General features: G+C 33.6%; 1 protein-coding gene and 1 non-coding gene across 2 annotated transcripts in view; both read left to right on the top strand.

Moving 5' to 3' along the window:
* The window catches only part of LOC122571721 (cadherin-87A), a gene marked incomplete at its 5' end in the record, with an annotated part of 436,847 nt that overhangs the window by 403,586 nt on the left and 15,150 nt on the right, over positions 1–18,111 (top strand). Inside the window, one exon of the mRNA XM_043735781.1 lies at positions 16,390–16,524. Within this exon, the coding sequence (XP_043591716.1) occupies positions 16,390–16,524 (135 nt within the window). The remainder of the gene's footprint in view (positions 1–16,389; positions 16,525–18,111) is intronic.
* Positions 7,354–7,425, top strand: Trnag-ucc. Its single transcript has one exon. It is a non-coding gene; the product is annotated as a tRNA-Gly (tRNA).

Raw genomic sequence — 18,111 nt, 5'->3', positions numbered from 1 at the left:
ATTAGTAAGTTCCTTTTAATTAATGCATAACGAAATCCGCTGGTAATCTCTTTCTTTCGTGCACGTTTTCGATGTCCAAGGGGCAAGATTAATTGTCACGAGATAAATTCCGCTTCCCTTCCGGTAGTAGCGTCTGCGAAATTAATCTCGGGGACATTTGACTATTTAATAGGACGCGCTGCATATTCTCTGCCTCTCTGCCCTCTGTAATATATTAATACGACAACATAAACTCCAGCCGTAGAAAGTTCACCTCTTAATCGCCTGAATTTTCTATGTCGACCACGCCACTGAATACGCAAGTATCTTTAACAGCTGTTCCATGTTAAGTCATCTAGCGACGAACCTCCGTGCTTTATTATTCCTTCTGGTAGCCGCTCTTGCAGTATTTATCGCGATACAGAGAAGAAGGCTGATCTGCATGAAATCTGAACGCCTTTCCTTCTTCGTGCACGCCTTAATATCTGAAAAATTGAATCGACAATTTCTCGTACACCGCGCTGTAAGCGGAAAAATTACGAGATTTTTCTTTTTTTATCGTATAACGTTGTACGTGACAGTGTAGAATAGAATTTAATAAGTGGAATTTCTCTTTATAAATAGTATTATATAAATAAATAATATTTGAAAAATATTTTTCAATTTTCTAACATTTTTCTAATAATTTTATACTTTGTAAAAAAATAGGAAAATAAGATTGTATCGTAACGTAGCCTGTGTAAACGTTATAAAAATAGAAGTAACAATAAGCAAGTAATTGAAAATTTGTTGTACGTGGAAAAATTAGAAACTGTTGCACTCTTATCGCATAATGTCGTACGTGCCAGGGGAAACAATGCAGCAGAGAATCTAACGGCAATTTCCATTTGTCGATAATTACTATTAGCGTTAAAACGTGATGCCTTAAAATATGATTATGCGATGGACATGCTCGAACACATGGACACTGGATATCACCAATTTTACAACGATTCTTACTCAGATTATTATGAAATATGTTTCTCTAACAGAAATAGAAAGAACATCTTGAATAGATATATTTCTTATTTTCATACGAGTTATCTAGGATTGTTATTCTGATAAGCTGTCCTCTACAAAAAGGATTATTGGTACGGTGCTTGCGAATTTAAATAAATTGAACATTTACTTTTCTCTACAACTAAGACGCACGTACAGGCTCTTCTACAAATACAATTCTTTCTTTGATGAATCTATTAGATCGTCCGAAAAGTTTCTTTCGTTTTATAAGGAAATAATGGATGCACAACATTTTTCGTTTCATATTATTTTATCGAATTACGTATGATCCATTTTGTCCTATCAAAATAAAGATCACAACGTTCGATAGATTAAAACGTAAAAGACGTATCTGTAAAAGAAAGATACTTTTCGGACAACCTAATACTACGTTGTTGATAATTGTTGGTAATTTGTCAATTACATTATCGCGTACGAAAGTTTCATAGTTTCGAGGCAGAACATTCTTGTTATATCGTATCACGCTTCATAGAAATGTTAATTTTGTCTCTTTAAATCGAATATATTTTTTATATATTCGATTCGATAGTTACATATTTTTAGCAATATATTTCAGTAATTATATTCAGTATAGTATTCTTCACATGATAATTAAGTTACCACGTTTACATGTTCTGAAATTAAACATTTCTTTCTGTTACGATCGTAGTATTAGGTCGTCCGAAAAGTTTCTTTCGTTTTATAAGGAAATAATGGATGCACAACATTTTTCGTTTCATATTATTTTATCCAATTACGTATGATCCATTTTGTTCTATCAAAATAAAGATCACAACGTTCGACAGATAAGGTTTCATATTTGTATAAAGATGCGTCGTTGTAAAAGACGTGTCTGTAAAAGAAAGACACTTTCCGGACAACTTAATATATTGGTGAAAAAGGGTAGAATATTTTGTAATATCTATTTTTCTGTCTGCCAGAGAATTTGATGTTTGACAGTTTCCCTGTTTTACGTTCCTTCGTCGATCTACACGCATTTTACAACAGAGACAGCAATTTAAATAATTGTCCTTTAAGAAATATCGTGCATTTCTTACGTATTAAATTCTTCGTAATAAAATTACAAACACATTGTATATTGCTGTATCGTAGCGTCATTTCATCAGCTGTAGAAATTTGTAAATTTCAAGCGACGATTACCTGCTCGGCGAAAACTGAAAACAGTCGTAAATTGCATCTGTAATTTCGTTACGTGTAATTTAAAATGTATCGTGCTGTGATGATTCCATTATAATAATGATGATTTCAAATCGCTACATTTCTCTTTCATAATAACATTTATTCGCGGATTCGTCCTTCTTTCAATTTGAATTTTAATTTTTTTCTGTTTTTCAAGCGACAGAATTTTTCGTAAAGTGACAGTTTCTTAAGCTCAGTTGTAATATTATTATCGCGTGCATCCCTATGTTCCGTGAAAATGCGATGAATTTCTCGTATTTCCTACTCTACGTCATGAATCTTGACATAACAAGCATAAACTTAACGAATTTACCGGCAAGAATATTGCCTTCTCAATTATAAGTTCCGCGTTGCGATGAAAATCCACTTGAGATCATTAGAAGATCACGCAAATTGTGATGAATCAACTCAACAAGTTTGTTATTGCCGTGGAATTTTGGAACGGATGTTACCATTAATATTGTTGATAACGTCTACTGAAGTAATAAATTCGTCCTGTGAAATTATATTAAACGTTAATGCTGATTACGTGCAACATGATAAACAATTAATTTCACGTAAAATTTTATCCACTGAACAATTAATATCAGGTAACTGTACGGCATAAAATGTAATAATATTAAACGTGTCGTGAGAATGTCGAGTAAAAAGAAACAAAAATTTTCGACTATACGAAACGTTCTTTCATTGATTTGAAATATTTTCCCATTGAAAAACATCTTTCGTAATGGAACGAGTTTGTAAGAAAATCAATAGGTGAAAAAGGCTCCGATCGATCACGTCGTTTCGAGAAATAATTTTTCTATTAAACCAGCAATGATTTACGAGGCAGCGGATCGCTGATACGTTTTGAGTGATAGTTTACATGTAATATCGGGAAATTTTGTATTATCGAGGCTCGAAATTGTATTAATATGATGAAATATTAGCCATGGATACAATACTACTTAGCGAAATAACGATGCAGTGATTTTGGCTGGATTGTCAACACGTTGATACAATTGAATCGAGGAAAATTAATGTTGTTTCGATTAAATTAATTACGCATAATAAAGAAACAGAAAAGTTCTGATGCACGTTTGTTTCCTAAAGTATAAATAATCGTTTTTGTTAAGTTCGTGGCTTTATTATTGCAATTACTCCTTTTATTGCAACAGTTTTGTATAGATATGTTCTACTTATTCTTACAAATATTAAATTTTATATTGTATTATAATATTGTAAATAAATATTATATAGAAATATAATATAATAAAAAATAAATATAATAAATATAATATTGTAAATAAAGATTATATAGAAATATAATATATTAAAGAATAAATGTAATAAATATAATAAATATAATATAATAAAAAATAAAATGATTATTATTAANATATAAAATAGTAAATATTGTATTATAATATTGTAAATAAATATTATATAGAAATATAATATATTAAAAAATAAATGTAATAAATATAATAAATATAATATAATAAAAAATGAAATGATTATTATTAAATATAAAATAGTAAATGTTGTATTATAATATTGTAAATAAAGATTATATAGAAATATAATATATTAAAGAATAAATGTAATAAATATAATAAATATAATATAATAAGAAATAAAATGATTATTATTAAATATAAAATAGTAAATATTGTATTATAATATTGTAAATAAATATTATATAGAAATATAACAGACTAAAAAATAAGTATAATATTATATATGATATTATGTATAATAAAATGATTATTATATGAAATAATAAATTTTATATTGAAAACATGAACGACATACAATTTTATTTACATACGTATAGATTTATAGAATAAAATGAAAGCCTTTAGTTTCATAAAAAGATATATATAGATATATATTATAAAATTAATTTATGGTACAATAATCATAAGGTATATTAAAATATTTTTATAAAGAAACAAACGACATTGTCGTGATTTTAAACGTAAAATGACTAAACGTACATACGTATATTTAATATATTGCGAAATTAAAAATTAAGACGAGTTGCAGAAATTCGAGCAAATATTGGATTATTTAAAAAATTGCACTACTCGTGCAGTTATCAAAAACTTTGCAGAAATTAAGCTTTGCAAACTAAGAACTGACTTATACAAAACGAGTTTTCATTACAGAAACATACAAAAGGATTATAGAAGTCTGGCGATTCAAAAATTTCTATCTTTGGCAAAATAGAATTTTCCTTCACTTCTTCTCTTTCTCCTTTTTCCATAATTTTCTCACCGGAAGCTTCTTAAAGTACGTACATACATAGCCCGTTTAAGAAGCTAAAGAGAGCAAGCTATAACTGCTTCGGTCTAGATCATCTTAAATAATTTCTGTTGGCTTATCTACCGAATCATCTAAGCAGTTCAAAACGGAATAAGTTAGTGTCCTGCATAAATAAAAGCTCGGTAAGTGTATTCACTTGTTCAAGCTTAATATGCAGGCTCTGACAAAATCCTACTGCAAAATCTGTCGTGTACATGATCTCGTCCTGCATTATTTCGTAAGATTAAATCACGACGAATATGTATGGTTGTTCGATTTACGACAATCAAAGTACGAACACAAAGCGTCGTACAATACGAAATTAATACTAATTAAAGAGCCGATCATTTTTCCAGCCTTATTATTTTACATTGTACATCCGTTGTTACAAGATAAAATTGCGTTTCTTTCTTCCATTATCGTGTAATCTTTTCATAATGAGTCGTAACCCAACTAATTAATCTTTTTTATTATAAATTCACCACTTACAAGCAATAGACTGACACTGAACCGTAATCTTTTCACTCTCAACCTCAAGTTTGCCGATTATTTAAATAGAATAATTTTAAAAATGATCGTTTATGGGTTGATGCGCGTACAGTTGATACTAAGTATAATCAACAAGACCATAGAATTCAAAGAATTTTACTAGCTAGCATAAACCTGTTATTCGTTTGACTTAAAATGTTCCTTTTTTCAACTTTCTACGCTTTACGTGTGCTTATTATCTACTATTGTTTCCTTGGTTTCACGTTGTTCGTATTACGTTACGTTGTTTGTAAGACTTTTTCAATTATTCCTTGACCTAAGGAAAACAACAGTTGTTAGGTAAGGCGATGTTATCTACAGTTCGGTGCTGTTTCTTCTCTTTTAAAACGCGTCATTTCCTTTAAACGTCGTTTTGTAAGTATCCATTTTCCATTAGATAGCCGTCTGGGGTCAGGCGACTTGAATTCAAACGACTTGAAACCAAGTAATTTGACTTGCACGAACACAAACGTGGAATCAAGTTATTTGTATTCAAGCGACTTCAATTTACCTTCGAAGCTTACGAATTTTACGTATGACTTTGACCCGATATCAATGATTCAAGATGAAAAAAACGGATGATTTACAATTTACGCGTTTAAATAATTCGTATTATTTATTCGTTGTTATTCATTCATATCATTGCACTTAATAGGAACAGTGTGCGTCGTATATATCGCGAAGAAGAACAGAATATATCGAAAATAAAACTTTTGTTCTCTTTGAACTTCTGAAAGAATCAAGTATTTTCCTGAGAATGATGCGAAGCATTCATTTTTAATTAAAAATACTGATTACTGTTATTTTTCTTTCTCTGTGGTCTATAACGATGCAATAACGAAACCGATGACGTAAGATGCTGCTGCTGCTGTTGTTGTCCGATAAAACTTTTCGTTTGTACATCGACAGGAAAATCAATGGAGCGAAAATGAGAATAAGTGGAAAAGGATTTCGAAGACGAGGGAAGCTGATGTATTAAACGAATCCAGTACCTGGATTGGACCAGATCTTTCGAGTGGGAGGAAAAAGAGACGCAAAAGAACAATTTTGCAGCGTGTATATAACAAACTTTATTAACTCGCAGCGCGACTTTTCTATCCAGTATATCGCACGGTGTATTTCCTTTTTAAATGAAACCACAAATAAAACTTAGTTTGCACGAATTTGTTAGAATTTGAGTATCTTTTTTCTTGCCACTGTTCATTACTCTTGAGGTTATTAGATGTATGAACAGAGGAACGCGTAGATAGATTGTAAAGTAGAAAATATATTCTAATACAGAAGTTTAAGTACAAGTAGGAATATAATTTGAGCTGGTCCCGATCCGCACGCTAGTATCACACGCTCAAGAAGACCATCCGCTCAGAAACAGTAACCAGAGATAAGACATCGACCCCCAAACTTAGGACACTTCTCCACATCACAACCTACACCGAGCTCCTCAACATCCTCAAACCAAAATGTATATAAGCCGAGACTTCAGACAGCTCGGGCAGTTCTTGCGCAGTCCTTTTCTCCGGTTCAGTGTCAGTCTATTGCTTGTAAGTGGTGAATTTATAATAAAGAAGATTAATAGTTGGGTTACGACTCAGTATTCTTTTCTATTATCATCCAACCCTGAATTCTACGTGACACCAGCAGTGTTACCCTATAAATGAAAGCCCTGAAGCCATTGTAACATCAATCACATCTCAACCTACATCAGAGATAAGACATAGACTGCGAGCTTCGGACTCCTTTGGACACATCACCACCTTATCATCATAACCTACACCAAGGTTGTGACGCACCTTAATCCACATCAAAATAGGACATCGACCACCGAGCTTTGGACTCCCTTGGACACATCACCACCCTATCATCATAGCCTATACAGAAGCTATGACGCACCTTAGTCTACATCATGGATAAGACATCGACCCTCAACCTTAGGACACTTCTCCAGATCACAACCTAAACCGAGCCCCTCAACATCCTCAAACCAAAATGTATATAAGTCGAGACTTCAGACAGCTCGGGCAGTTCTTGCGCAGCCCTTTTCTCCGGTTCAGTGTCAGTCTATTGGTTGTAAGTGGTGAATTTATAATAAAGAAGATTAAGATTAATAAAGAAGATTAATAGTTGGGTTACGACTCAGTATTCTTTTCTATTATCATCCAACCCTGAATTCTACGTGACACCAGCAATGTTACCCTATAAATGAAAGCCCTGAAGCCATCGTCGCCTCTCTACTGTCTATGGTCTGCCTCCGTCCCAGTCTATTGTCTATACGCTGTCGATAGCTTCAGTGCTTGAGAAAACTAAAAAGACCAGATGTAAACTGCGATGGTGGTGTAATGGTCAGCATAGTTGCCTTCCAAGCAGTTGATCCGGGTTCGATTCCCGGCCATCGCAGAGATTTATTTTACTTTCAAGTGACCAGATGTAGAGTTTTCTTAGAAGTGGCGACCACTTCGACAATTACAAATTGTAAAATTAAAAATAAACAACAAAAAAGAAAAAAACTTCGACAATTGAGTTAACTGCTCGACGCTCTCATTTAAGCAAATATATTTCAATTTGTAAAATATTCATATTAAAATTTGTTATTAGCAATGGCGGCTAATACGTATATTTAATCGTAAAATTATTGGTAAAAATATAATATACGCAATTACGCGCATTTTTACAAGAAAGAACAAGAAACTAGAATTTTTTGCTTGAGATAAAGATACAGCCTGATTTACTTGCTGAAATCCTCTTGTATTTCTAACGTAAAATATTTTCGTTCTTTTTGTAATGTTTGTTCATATGGAGAAACTGCGGAATTATTGGGGAAAATAAACGTTTAACATTTACTTGTATTGGTTATTTTCTATTGTCAAATTGCTAACATTGTTGAAATTTTTAATATTAGTAGATAATAAAAAAGACATAAAATCCTTAAAGGATTATCGTTTACTTAAAAAATACAATTCATCGCCAGTTTCGTTTAGAATTATGTTAATTTACAATCCTTGTTACTATTTATTATATTATCTTGTGCTAAGGTTATTAATTTTGTTCTTAAATAAATGTGCTCTCATGTGTAGTCTAAAAGATGATTGAAAATCATAGAAGCACTTCCTTTAACTCTCTCTAATTAGAATTTTCTTCGCTGATAAAAGAAAAGAATTATAATATCGATCACCTACAGCCTCTTACTTTAATCCAAAATCTAAGAATATCATTTGCATACTATGATAGTATTACTCGTGAAATGCAATATCGTAATTACGTACAAACAGATGAGATCAAATTTATGAATATGTAAAATAATTACGTAACTTCTACGTTACATGACGTTATAAAGGATCAAAGAATAAATTATTACTGAGATATAAACAGCTTTGTGGTGCAACGCTGTGGTGTACAGGATAAATAATGCTGGCGGAATAAGAATAAACAGAAAACTTGACGTTATTAAAAGCAATGAAAATGTCTCAAATATACATGCGAGATGTGAAATGAAATACTCGATAAAAATTTTCTGCAAACAAAATATGTTCCTTTTCTATGAGAAACGTATGCTTTGGAAAAAAGCGTCTTCAACGTTAATTAATTACACGCTTACTCACGGTGGAAATTTCGCTGTAATTACTCTTCCTACTGTAAAACAAACTAAAAATGTTATGGAAGAAGATACTAGTTGAGGAATATAAGAATATGAGAAAAATGTAAAAAGTGTTTAATTTTCAGTATTTAATTTAAGAACGTCATATTATTTTACGTTAATTGTGATTTTAAGTGGAGGTTTATTAAAGCTGCTACAGAACGAAGATAAACAATTATTCAAAAGTTGGAAGAAAATTGCTTTCTCGCGCCTACCACTTACCAAGTTAATCGCAAATCATACTTTTATCAACTCGATGTATTTACTTCTTCGCTGCATGCTTTTATTGAAACTAATTAGCATTAGGTTGTCCGGAAAGTGTCCTTCTTTTACAGATACGTCTTTTACAACGACGTATCTTTATACGAATATGAAACCTATTCTGTCGGACGTTGTGATCTTTATTTTGGTAGGACAAAATGGATCATACGTAATTGGATAAAATAATATAAAACGGAAAATGTTGTGCATCCATTATTTCCTTATAAAACGAAAGAAACTTTTCGGACGACCTAATAGTTTATTAGCTACTTAACACGTTAAATGCCACGCCAGTTTTACAAGGTTTGGCCATGGCATCACGATGAATTTTTTATTATGCGATACATATAATGTTGAAATATTACCTACAAAAGATATGATACGGTGTATAATCATCGTTAATGAATTTATCTCACTGAGGTCACCGGTGACCTCCATGGCGCTGTAGTATAATTTTGCTCGATTCACTTATTTTTTTCGCTTATTAATTATCTCATATTGTTTCTTCGCGTTGTTAAATAATTGTTCTATGTTGTTACGCCCCGTGGATCTATCATAAATCATAATCCATCATATTTATCATCCAATCATATTTATTTGGACCCACAATAATCCTAAAGAGCCATCACAAGATTTAGCATTTTTTACTTTACTGTCAAGGTCCTTAATTGCTATCAAACATCTTTCAAGTCGAAACGTTACTTAGGGTTATTGTTCATTAAGGTAAAACACGGAAAAAGCGAGTTTTTCCTACGTTCGACAGCCACTGGTAGGGGGCGCACATAATAGATTTATATTTCATGTATAAATAAAACTATTTTTATATGTTTTGTGCATTAATTTCGTCACGCGATTGTAATAACGATGGCAATGATACAAAATTTATAACTATTGACATTTGTTCAAATTATGTATTTCTACTAATCTTGGTGCGCCGACCGAAAGAAAAAACCAAAAAAGGATTAAATTATTATATATTTTTCTTCTCGATGAACTAAGAAAAAGGCAGAAAATAGTGTGAAATTAAAAATTTTGACGGGTTTAAAGAAAAATGTGTTTTATAAAAAGAAAAAATAAACTTTAAGGTGCTACAACAATTATTTAAACAAACTTTTTGACGAACTTTTTTAGTTCATCGAAAAGAAAAATATATAATAATTTAATCCTTTTTTGGTTTGCAGCCCATGAAATGGGCTTAGAAATCTGTTATAATTTTCTTTTTTTACTTTAAAAAAATTCTTGTGTATTCGTTAAGTATATATAAAACCATACCTAAAAATTCAATAATTTCGTTTCTTTCTTTCCCTTCTAAAAAAAATCACAAAAACGCTGTTTTAGAACATTCTAATTCAGGACAGCCCCTCAAAGAAATTGCAAACAAGCGATCGTTTGTAAATAGAACAAACGAAAACTCGGAGAAATACATTTCGTCCGAATCTCCAATGTTTACAGTCAGGCGACTGAAAATTGTCCACCCATCGAATAACAACCGAACGTGCGCACAGTATCTTATTGCAGAAACGCTTGAACGGAGGTGGTAAAGCCGAAGAATTTGTATGGAGAAACGGCGAGGGTATTTTCGCAGCAGAAACCCTTGATATTGGCTACGCTGTGGCGTCAAACATTTCCTCATAACTCGTAACAACTTCTTCTTCGGCGTTACTAGCGCGTCATAAAGGCGGAAGATTCCGTAAGACGCGACTGAACCTGAAATTTTTCAACTTCCGTGTTTGCACGGCATCCGATAACAGTACAGAAATGGCTGAGCGACACGGTTTTCCAAATATATATATGCCGGAGATGAAAGGACACCGAAGCTTCCCCTTTGGAATTTTGGGAAAATCCCTGAACACTTTGATCTAGATTCTACCATAGCCGTAATTAAACAATTGTCGTCATTCAATCCCATTGTAGTTGTTCGAGATTTGTGATAGTGAGCTTGGGCTCGAGGCGACAATCAGTCGCCGAACGTAGCGGCGGTCAAGGGATGAACGTTTTGTCTAACAAAGGTATAGAGTAATAGTATAGCTCTCCTTAAAAGAAACAGTTGTAGCGGCACTCGACAGTAAACATTCCAACGGTCTCTGTCCCGTGGCTCGCCACAGGCAGACCCTATTCTCCGGTTAAGATGATTACCAGATATCGATGTATCTCCACGGTACATATTCAACTAGCCTGAGGACCCGTTACAAATCTTAAGATTTAGTTAACTAAAGTCCTTCAAACAGACAAATAGTCTTTGTCCCAACTACGGGAAGATAGGGGAAACCTATTTTCTCACGAACGGCGCCTCCCGTCAGCCACTTTCCCTCAAGGGCGGCTAGCATCCTTTTCTAACCATCGATATGGAAATTGACCAATTAACGGCAACGTCAATTTCCCTCACCTTCCGAACGAAGGCATCGCTCCACGAATCCGATGATCTCGTGTCCTTAGACACACGCCAATATAGTTTTCCTCTGCAGCATCATCGTGACGGAAAGTCATTCGATCTCAGCGATGAGGAAGAGTAACGTCTTTACGATCAGTGAATACTTCACGTTTGTTAACAAAGAGTTAGTTGAGTAACGCTTGCACCGTAGACAAGGAAGTTGAGTACGACTTGGACTTTGGAAGAAAGCGCATTTTGTTATCCCGCGGATTCGTTACTGAACCTAGGATCATTGTCATTAGCGTCTCGAGTATCTAATTACCACGGTTACTTGTCGATATCTGTAATAATCATATTCGCATTAGTCAATATCTTCTCTATTGCATAACAGCAATGTCTAATCGCATCGAAGATTCGTTTCACGCCCCTAACCCCAACCCTAATCATAACGCGAACCCGACATATATATATAGATGTAGTGTCGCGGACATAAGGCCTAGGAGTTAGCGGGTGAACCACATACAATGTCGCGAGAGCCGAGGTGCCGATGGGCCCGTAAATGTGTGGTCGGTCCTTCAAGTGAATAGTTTCATAGAAAAGGTCTACGTGGCTTTGGCCACGAGCGATCGCGGAACACGTGTATGGTGGGTCTACGGGAAGACAAAAGACATGCGAGAGCAGGGGAGTTTGAGTTGAGAAGTCGAAGACTGTGAATGGAGAAGTCAGAGAGTGCGAGTTGCGTTGTCGATATAGTGCTGCTAGCGTTGTCGAGAGAGTGTGGTCCGCGTGAGAGAGAACGTTGGATCAGTTGTGTCGAGAGTTGTCTAGATTGTAGCGTGTTATTGCGATTAGTTCATATTAAACTACCATCGTTTTTCTGTCTATATTTGTACAATCCATTCATTGTAAATAAATTACAAATACTAGGATATAATAACATTATATTCCATTGAAGATACTACATATAGTTATATCAGACGAGAGCGCCTCGTATCGTATTTTAGGGTGGCTAACGCGGCATACTGTGACAGACCTTTAAGCGATCAGATCGTGGAGAAAAATAACGAGCACGAAGGAGTATTTTATTCGAAAAATATCCAACGCGTTTATCACAGGGGATACGCGGAAATTATCTGACCACGCCAGTTGTACGCGACGATCCCGAAGGATGCGGCTGGAATATTAGCACGTAGACGCATACTCTTACACGCTTTACCCTCTACGTCATATCCGCTCGATAAATTCACGGGGCCGTTAGACGACCAATAAAACTGTAAAACCTTTTAACTAATGGCCCCGCTGGCTTTACGGCGGCGAACTTTAATGCCTCTTTTCGTTTTACACAGACCGTGGAACGCACCATGCATGCTCGGTCATTAAACCAAACTAATGTTTACAACGGCTCTATCATTTACCAAAATAGTCGAATTTCCTCGTTAATTGTGGCGGTTATTAGAACGAGACGTTCAGTATAGTTATGGTTGAAAACGATTATCGAGACAGAGCCGATATATGGACGATACGTTCGAGTATTGGAATTCATTTTTTAGATCGTTTATTTGCTGTTTTTTCTTTCCTTCTTTCTTCATTTCTTTTTTTCTTTTTATCGTTTCTGCCATTGATTCGTCGAGAGTATTTCGTGTGATTGAAAATATTTTCATTTTATCGGCGTACGAAATATTTTCGCTCCTAACGTGTAGCGTTGGAACACGCGCAGAAAAATAAAAAATCGAGTTCCTTCGAATCTTCAAGCTTCGATTGTACGAAACGACGTGGTTTTGATACAAAGTCTTCCTATTGTCATTTAAAAAAGATAGACAAGCGAGAATGCGGACTTTCTCGAACGTAATGAAAGTGTTGGGTTGGCAACTAAGTGATCGCGGATTCTGTCATTAGGTGGTAATGGCAAAATCCGCAATCACTTAGTTTCCAACTCAATAGATGAATACTTTTGCAATGTATAGAGCATTTTGTTGATAACAATTGGAATTACAGAGCTGTTGATTCGTGAAGAATTGCGATGCAATAACACTTGGACGATTTAACATTTGCAATTTGCTGCCCTAGTCGACGCAATTATTGTTGTAACATGCAGCTGCTCTGCTTTTCGAAATTACACTTTTCTTTCGAAGAAGAGAAATGTTTTTGTTTCAAGTAATGATATTTGCTTTAATACATTGTCTACTGTTACGTTCTATTTAATTGCCGACGAGAAGGTAGCGTTAACTGACGTTTAATGCAACTGGCAATAAGCTCCACTTTTGGCTAACTTGCTATGTGCGGGAATACTGGCACGGGAGACGATTAAAGTTATTCGAAAGTAAATTTACAATATGCAATAATTTATTCAAATCTTACTCGATTTCGATATTAACAATTAACTGACAGACTGATATAAAATTCTTCGTTTGGCAAAATGGTAATTCTTCGGTTGACAAGATGATGATTCTTCGGTTGACAAAATGATAACTAACTCTTCGATAGACAATGGTAATTATTCGGTTGACGAACAGTAATTAATTAATAATATTCGATAGACGAACGGTAATTATTGGTACTGGCTTCTATGAGTCGCTTCATTTGTTTATATCTGTCGGAGATGATAAAAAGTCGGGGTCTTTTTTTTGAAAATGTTTGGGAAGACCCCCAACGTTTGTTCAATTGCCGACTTTATTTACAATTTAAATTGTCTTAATATCGTTATAAAAACATAATTAGGTAAATATAAAAACATGGTTAGATAAGTTTTCGTAAGATACAGCTTTTAGCGGCTTTAACTGTCTTCCACTTTAAATTACCTTGATTTGAAAGAAATTATCAATTTTACTTTCGCGCTACGGAGCGCGCGGGACGTGACACTATCATTTTCCATATTCCCGAGTCATCTTGTTTGGAATGTACAGAAACAGCAACAGTTGTGCCAGTTTTTTTTTATTTATTATTTGTTTACATTTTACAATTTGTCCATTAGGACATTTGGTAAAATATTATAATTTAAGTTTTGATAAAATATAGCATGTGGATGGTTACCCCCAGCGGGACTCCATCTTCCAGGTTGTTTATTGTTCTATNTGTGAGGTCTGCAGGATGCTTCTTCTTCAGTCTTCTTTCTATTATTGTTTTATTCGTTTCAGCAACCAGCTGATTTGGGTGTGTTGCAAGTCTTTCTTTATACTTTTTTGCATATCTGGCGATTTCCTCTTTAACTGTTGGAATCTTTAAGTCTTTTCGTATATCTTCATTTCTGACGTACCATGGAGCGTTAACTATTATCCTTAAGATTTTTGCTTGCTCTGTTTCTATTTTATTTATGTGACTCATTGCTGCCATCCCCCATAGTGGGACTCCGTATGTCCAGATTGGTTTGATTATTGTTTTGTATATATTTAGTTTCTTCATTATGCTTAATTTAGATTTTCTATTGATTAACCAGTACATCTGCTTCATTTTTTCACGTATTCTGTTTGTTATTGATTTTATGTGATGCTTCCATGTAAGGCGTGTGTCTAAATGTATTCCTAGATATTTGACATACTTTGTTTGTGCTATGTGGGCGCCATTTAGTTGGATGTCTGGTGTTTTTCCTTTTCTAAGCGTGAATGTTATGTGATTGCACTTACTGGGCAGTTGTGCCAGTGGCACTGTTTGTATACAATGTCGTGGATAATTAGAAACGCAATCCATTTTTAGGTTTTTCGTGATATTAAAATAAAAACTGACGAAATCTTTTATACAATTTCAATTTTCAATTATGCAATTAAAATTTATATTGTGATATAATACAAAACTGAAGATACAACAAACGAAAGATTTGTTTCATCGAAGTCTGGAAAAAGTTGGATTTTTCCTCTTAAAATTGTGTTTTTGGCTGTGAGAAAATATAATGTTAATCTTTTAAACATAATATAATTTATTTAATAAATTTCATACAATTTTAATTTTTACTTTTATTAAAGTAGTAAAAAATCTTCCTTATTAATTTTTATTAATCAGTCAGGTACGCTATCCTTCTAACTTATTTAAAGTTTCGATCTGAAAATCCGTCCACATTGATTTTATTATTTTTTTTACGTTCCACGATATTTTCTGCAGGTAGCTTCTCCTGATCGTAAACTTTTCTCGCTAGAATTCCCCATAGGCTCCCGATCGTGTTCGGTTCAAAACTCGATGCTGGCCACCGTAATAATTCTATTCCGAAATCTTGAAACCGTTTTTTTTATATAGCAGCTGCTGAATGAATCTCGTTGGAAAATTATCTTTTTGTCAATTTATCCTTTCATTAGCCATATAACAATAATTTCACTTAATATATCCAGCCATGATCAGTGGTGTCTTGAAAATATCGAAGAAACAATACCAAAAATATAATAATTATTCGCAGTAATTGTAATTGTTGAACTTGTATTTGTTTGTAATGTGAAAAAACAATTGTCAAATTGTAATTGTTAAAAATCGAAAGTAGGAACTTGCTATTATTATATTATCGTATTATTATATCTTAAAAATATCGAAGAAACAATACCAAAAATATAATAATTGTTCACAGTAATTGTAATTGTTGAACTTGTATTTGTTTGTAATGTGGAAAAAACAATTGTCAAATTGTAATTGTAACATTGTAATTGTTAAAAATCGAAAGTACAAATCTGCTATTATTATATCTTGAAAATATCGAAGAAACAATACCAAAAATATAATAATTATTCACAGTAATTGTAATTGTTGAACTTGTATTTGTTTGCAATGTGAAAAAATAATTGTCAAATTGTAATTGTCACATTGTAATTATTAAAAATCGAAAATACGAATCTGCTATTATTATATTATCATATTATTATATCTTGAAAATATCGAAGAAACAATACCAAAAATATAATAATTATTCACAGTAATTGTAATTGTTGAACTTGTATTTGTTTGTAATGTGGAAAAAACAATCGTCAAATTGTAATTGTCACATTGTAATTATTAAAAATCGAAAGTAGGAATTTGCTATTATTCTCAACAGCATGAATTTACATAAAAATCCGCAGTCTATTCTAAAGCAGCAAGAGCAGAATGTCGATACACGATCAATATGATGCTTCTGTTTCAGTTCCTCGACGCCTGTGAAAAGTTCGGCATCGTGAACGTGGAAAGAAAACTGAACTCGTACATGGGCGCCTTGGTGTTGCGCCAACCACTCGACTACAGGGAGAGGCCCTTTTACCAATTGCTACTTAGGGCGAGCGTGAGTACAGCTCAAAAATTGATTTTAATTATGCTACCAGTGGTCGATACCAAACGTCACTTTGCTGGTCATCGACGTCCCGAATAAATCTATTTATAACAACAAGCGTTGAAAATTTTGGTCGCGTTGCTGCATACGTAACTCTGCTCGTCTAATGAAATCATCGTCAACACGAGCGGAAAAGAAGTCGGGTGCCTTGAAACTTACAATTAGCATACGAACACTTGACGGATATCGAAATATATTTTTCTCGGAAACTAAGCATCAAACGGAAAAACGTTATTCTTCTTTTTCGACTTATTTCTGCATGTAGAATCACCACTTCACCGCTTATACTATGATCTCGAGATTTTTCCTCACACCCTGTGTGATATTGTGTCTCAATTCGACTTTAGTTTGATTATTTTTATCACAAAAAAAAAAAAAAACAGCTAGTTGTTCCATGCAACCCGATAAATAAGCCAAAAGATTGTCGTTTGCCACAAAAATTGCCATTCTATATCTTCGACTTACTTTTACGCGATAAACATCCCAACTTCTCAATATACTCTGTATTTTAACTATCACGTCACCAATGCAGACAGAACACCTGCAACGTTTCCGAGAACTTGGCTGTCATATCGTTCTTCGTCGTCTCTATCGCATTTGTCACGTGTTTCTGACACGTTGTCTTATGTGTTTCAAATTCAATAGCACGTCTTCCAATATGCTCGTGTCGCGTGCTTCAGTTTTCTATCAATTCTTCTAAGACAAACTCGATATTAAAATCAGTTGCTACAATTCTATTTGCTAAAGCAAATTGGATGAGACGATCTGCGGTTCCCATGTAAGAAACAAATATTTCAAACCCATCGTTATCATCCACAAATTCGGAGCTTCGATGCTGCGAATACTTCCATTTCTTTTCATTTCATAGAAATACAATATGAAGATGTATAATATAGAGCGTGGATAAATAAAATAAATAAATAAAAGAATATTAACCCTTAGAGTGCTATGGATGCATATATGCGTCTGGCGAAAGTCATCAGTGTGAACTAAGGACGCATATATGCGTCTGGCGAAAGCCATCGCTCTGGACTAAGGACGCATATATGCGTTTGTCAATTTTTCCGAGCACCTACGCACAAGTAATACTATTACGTTTGTGTGAGATAAATATAAATGCATTTCAATGTTAATGCCGCGTTCGAAGAAACTGTCTTTTCTTTTTTTTTTTATTTAATACTTTGCATTCACAATTTGTCCAATTTGGACATTTGGTAGAATAATCGTGCCGGCGCAACACAATTATCAAGAAGAAAATGTGTTGTTTGTATGAAAAATAAGAGAAGGAACGACAGAAAATGCGATGTCGGATTATGTATCGATGATTGTTTAGAAATTTTTCATGCACAACTGAATTATTAACTTGTGTTATATTTACTAAATTTAGTTTTCTAGTTTATTGTTTTCTAGTTTACTACCCAAATTCTAGTTTATTGTAAATTTCAATGTTTATAATAAATAATTAATACTAAAAAATAACGTTCTTGAATCATTTAATCTCGTGCAAAAGAATTACTATAACTTATTACGATTTGCGCT

Source organism: Bombus pyrosoma, linkage group LG10 (genome assembly GCF_014825855.1).
Source record: "Bombus pyrosoma isolate SC7728 linkage group LG10, ASM1482585v1, whole genome shotgun sequence".
Taxonomy (NCBI): Eukaryota; Metazoa; Arthropoda; class Insecta; order Hymenoptera; family Apidae; genus Bombus; species Bombus pyrosoma.
This window is presented reverse-complemented; position numbering and strand designations above follow the sequence as displayed.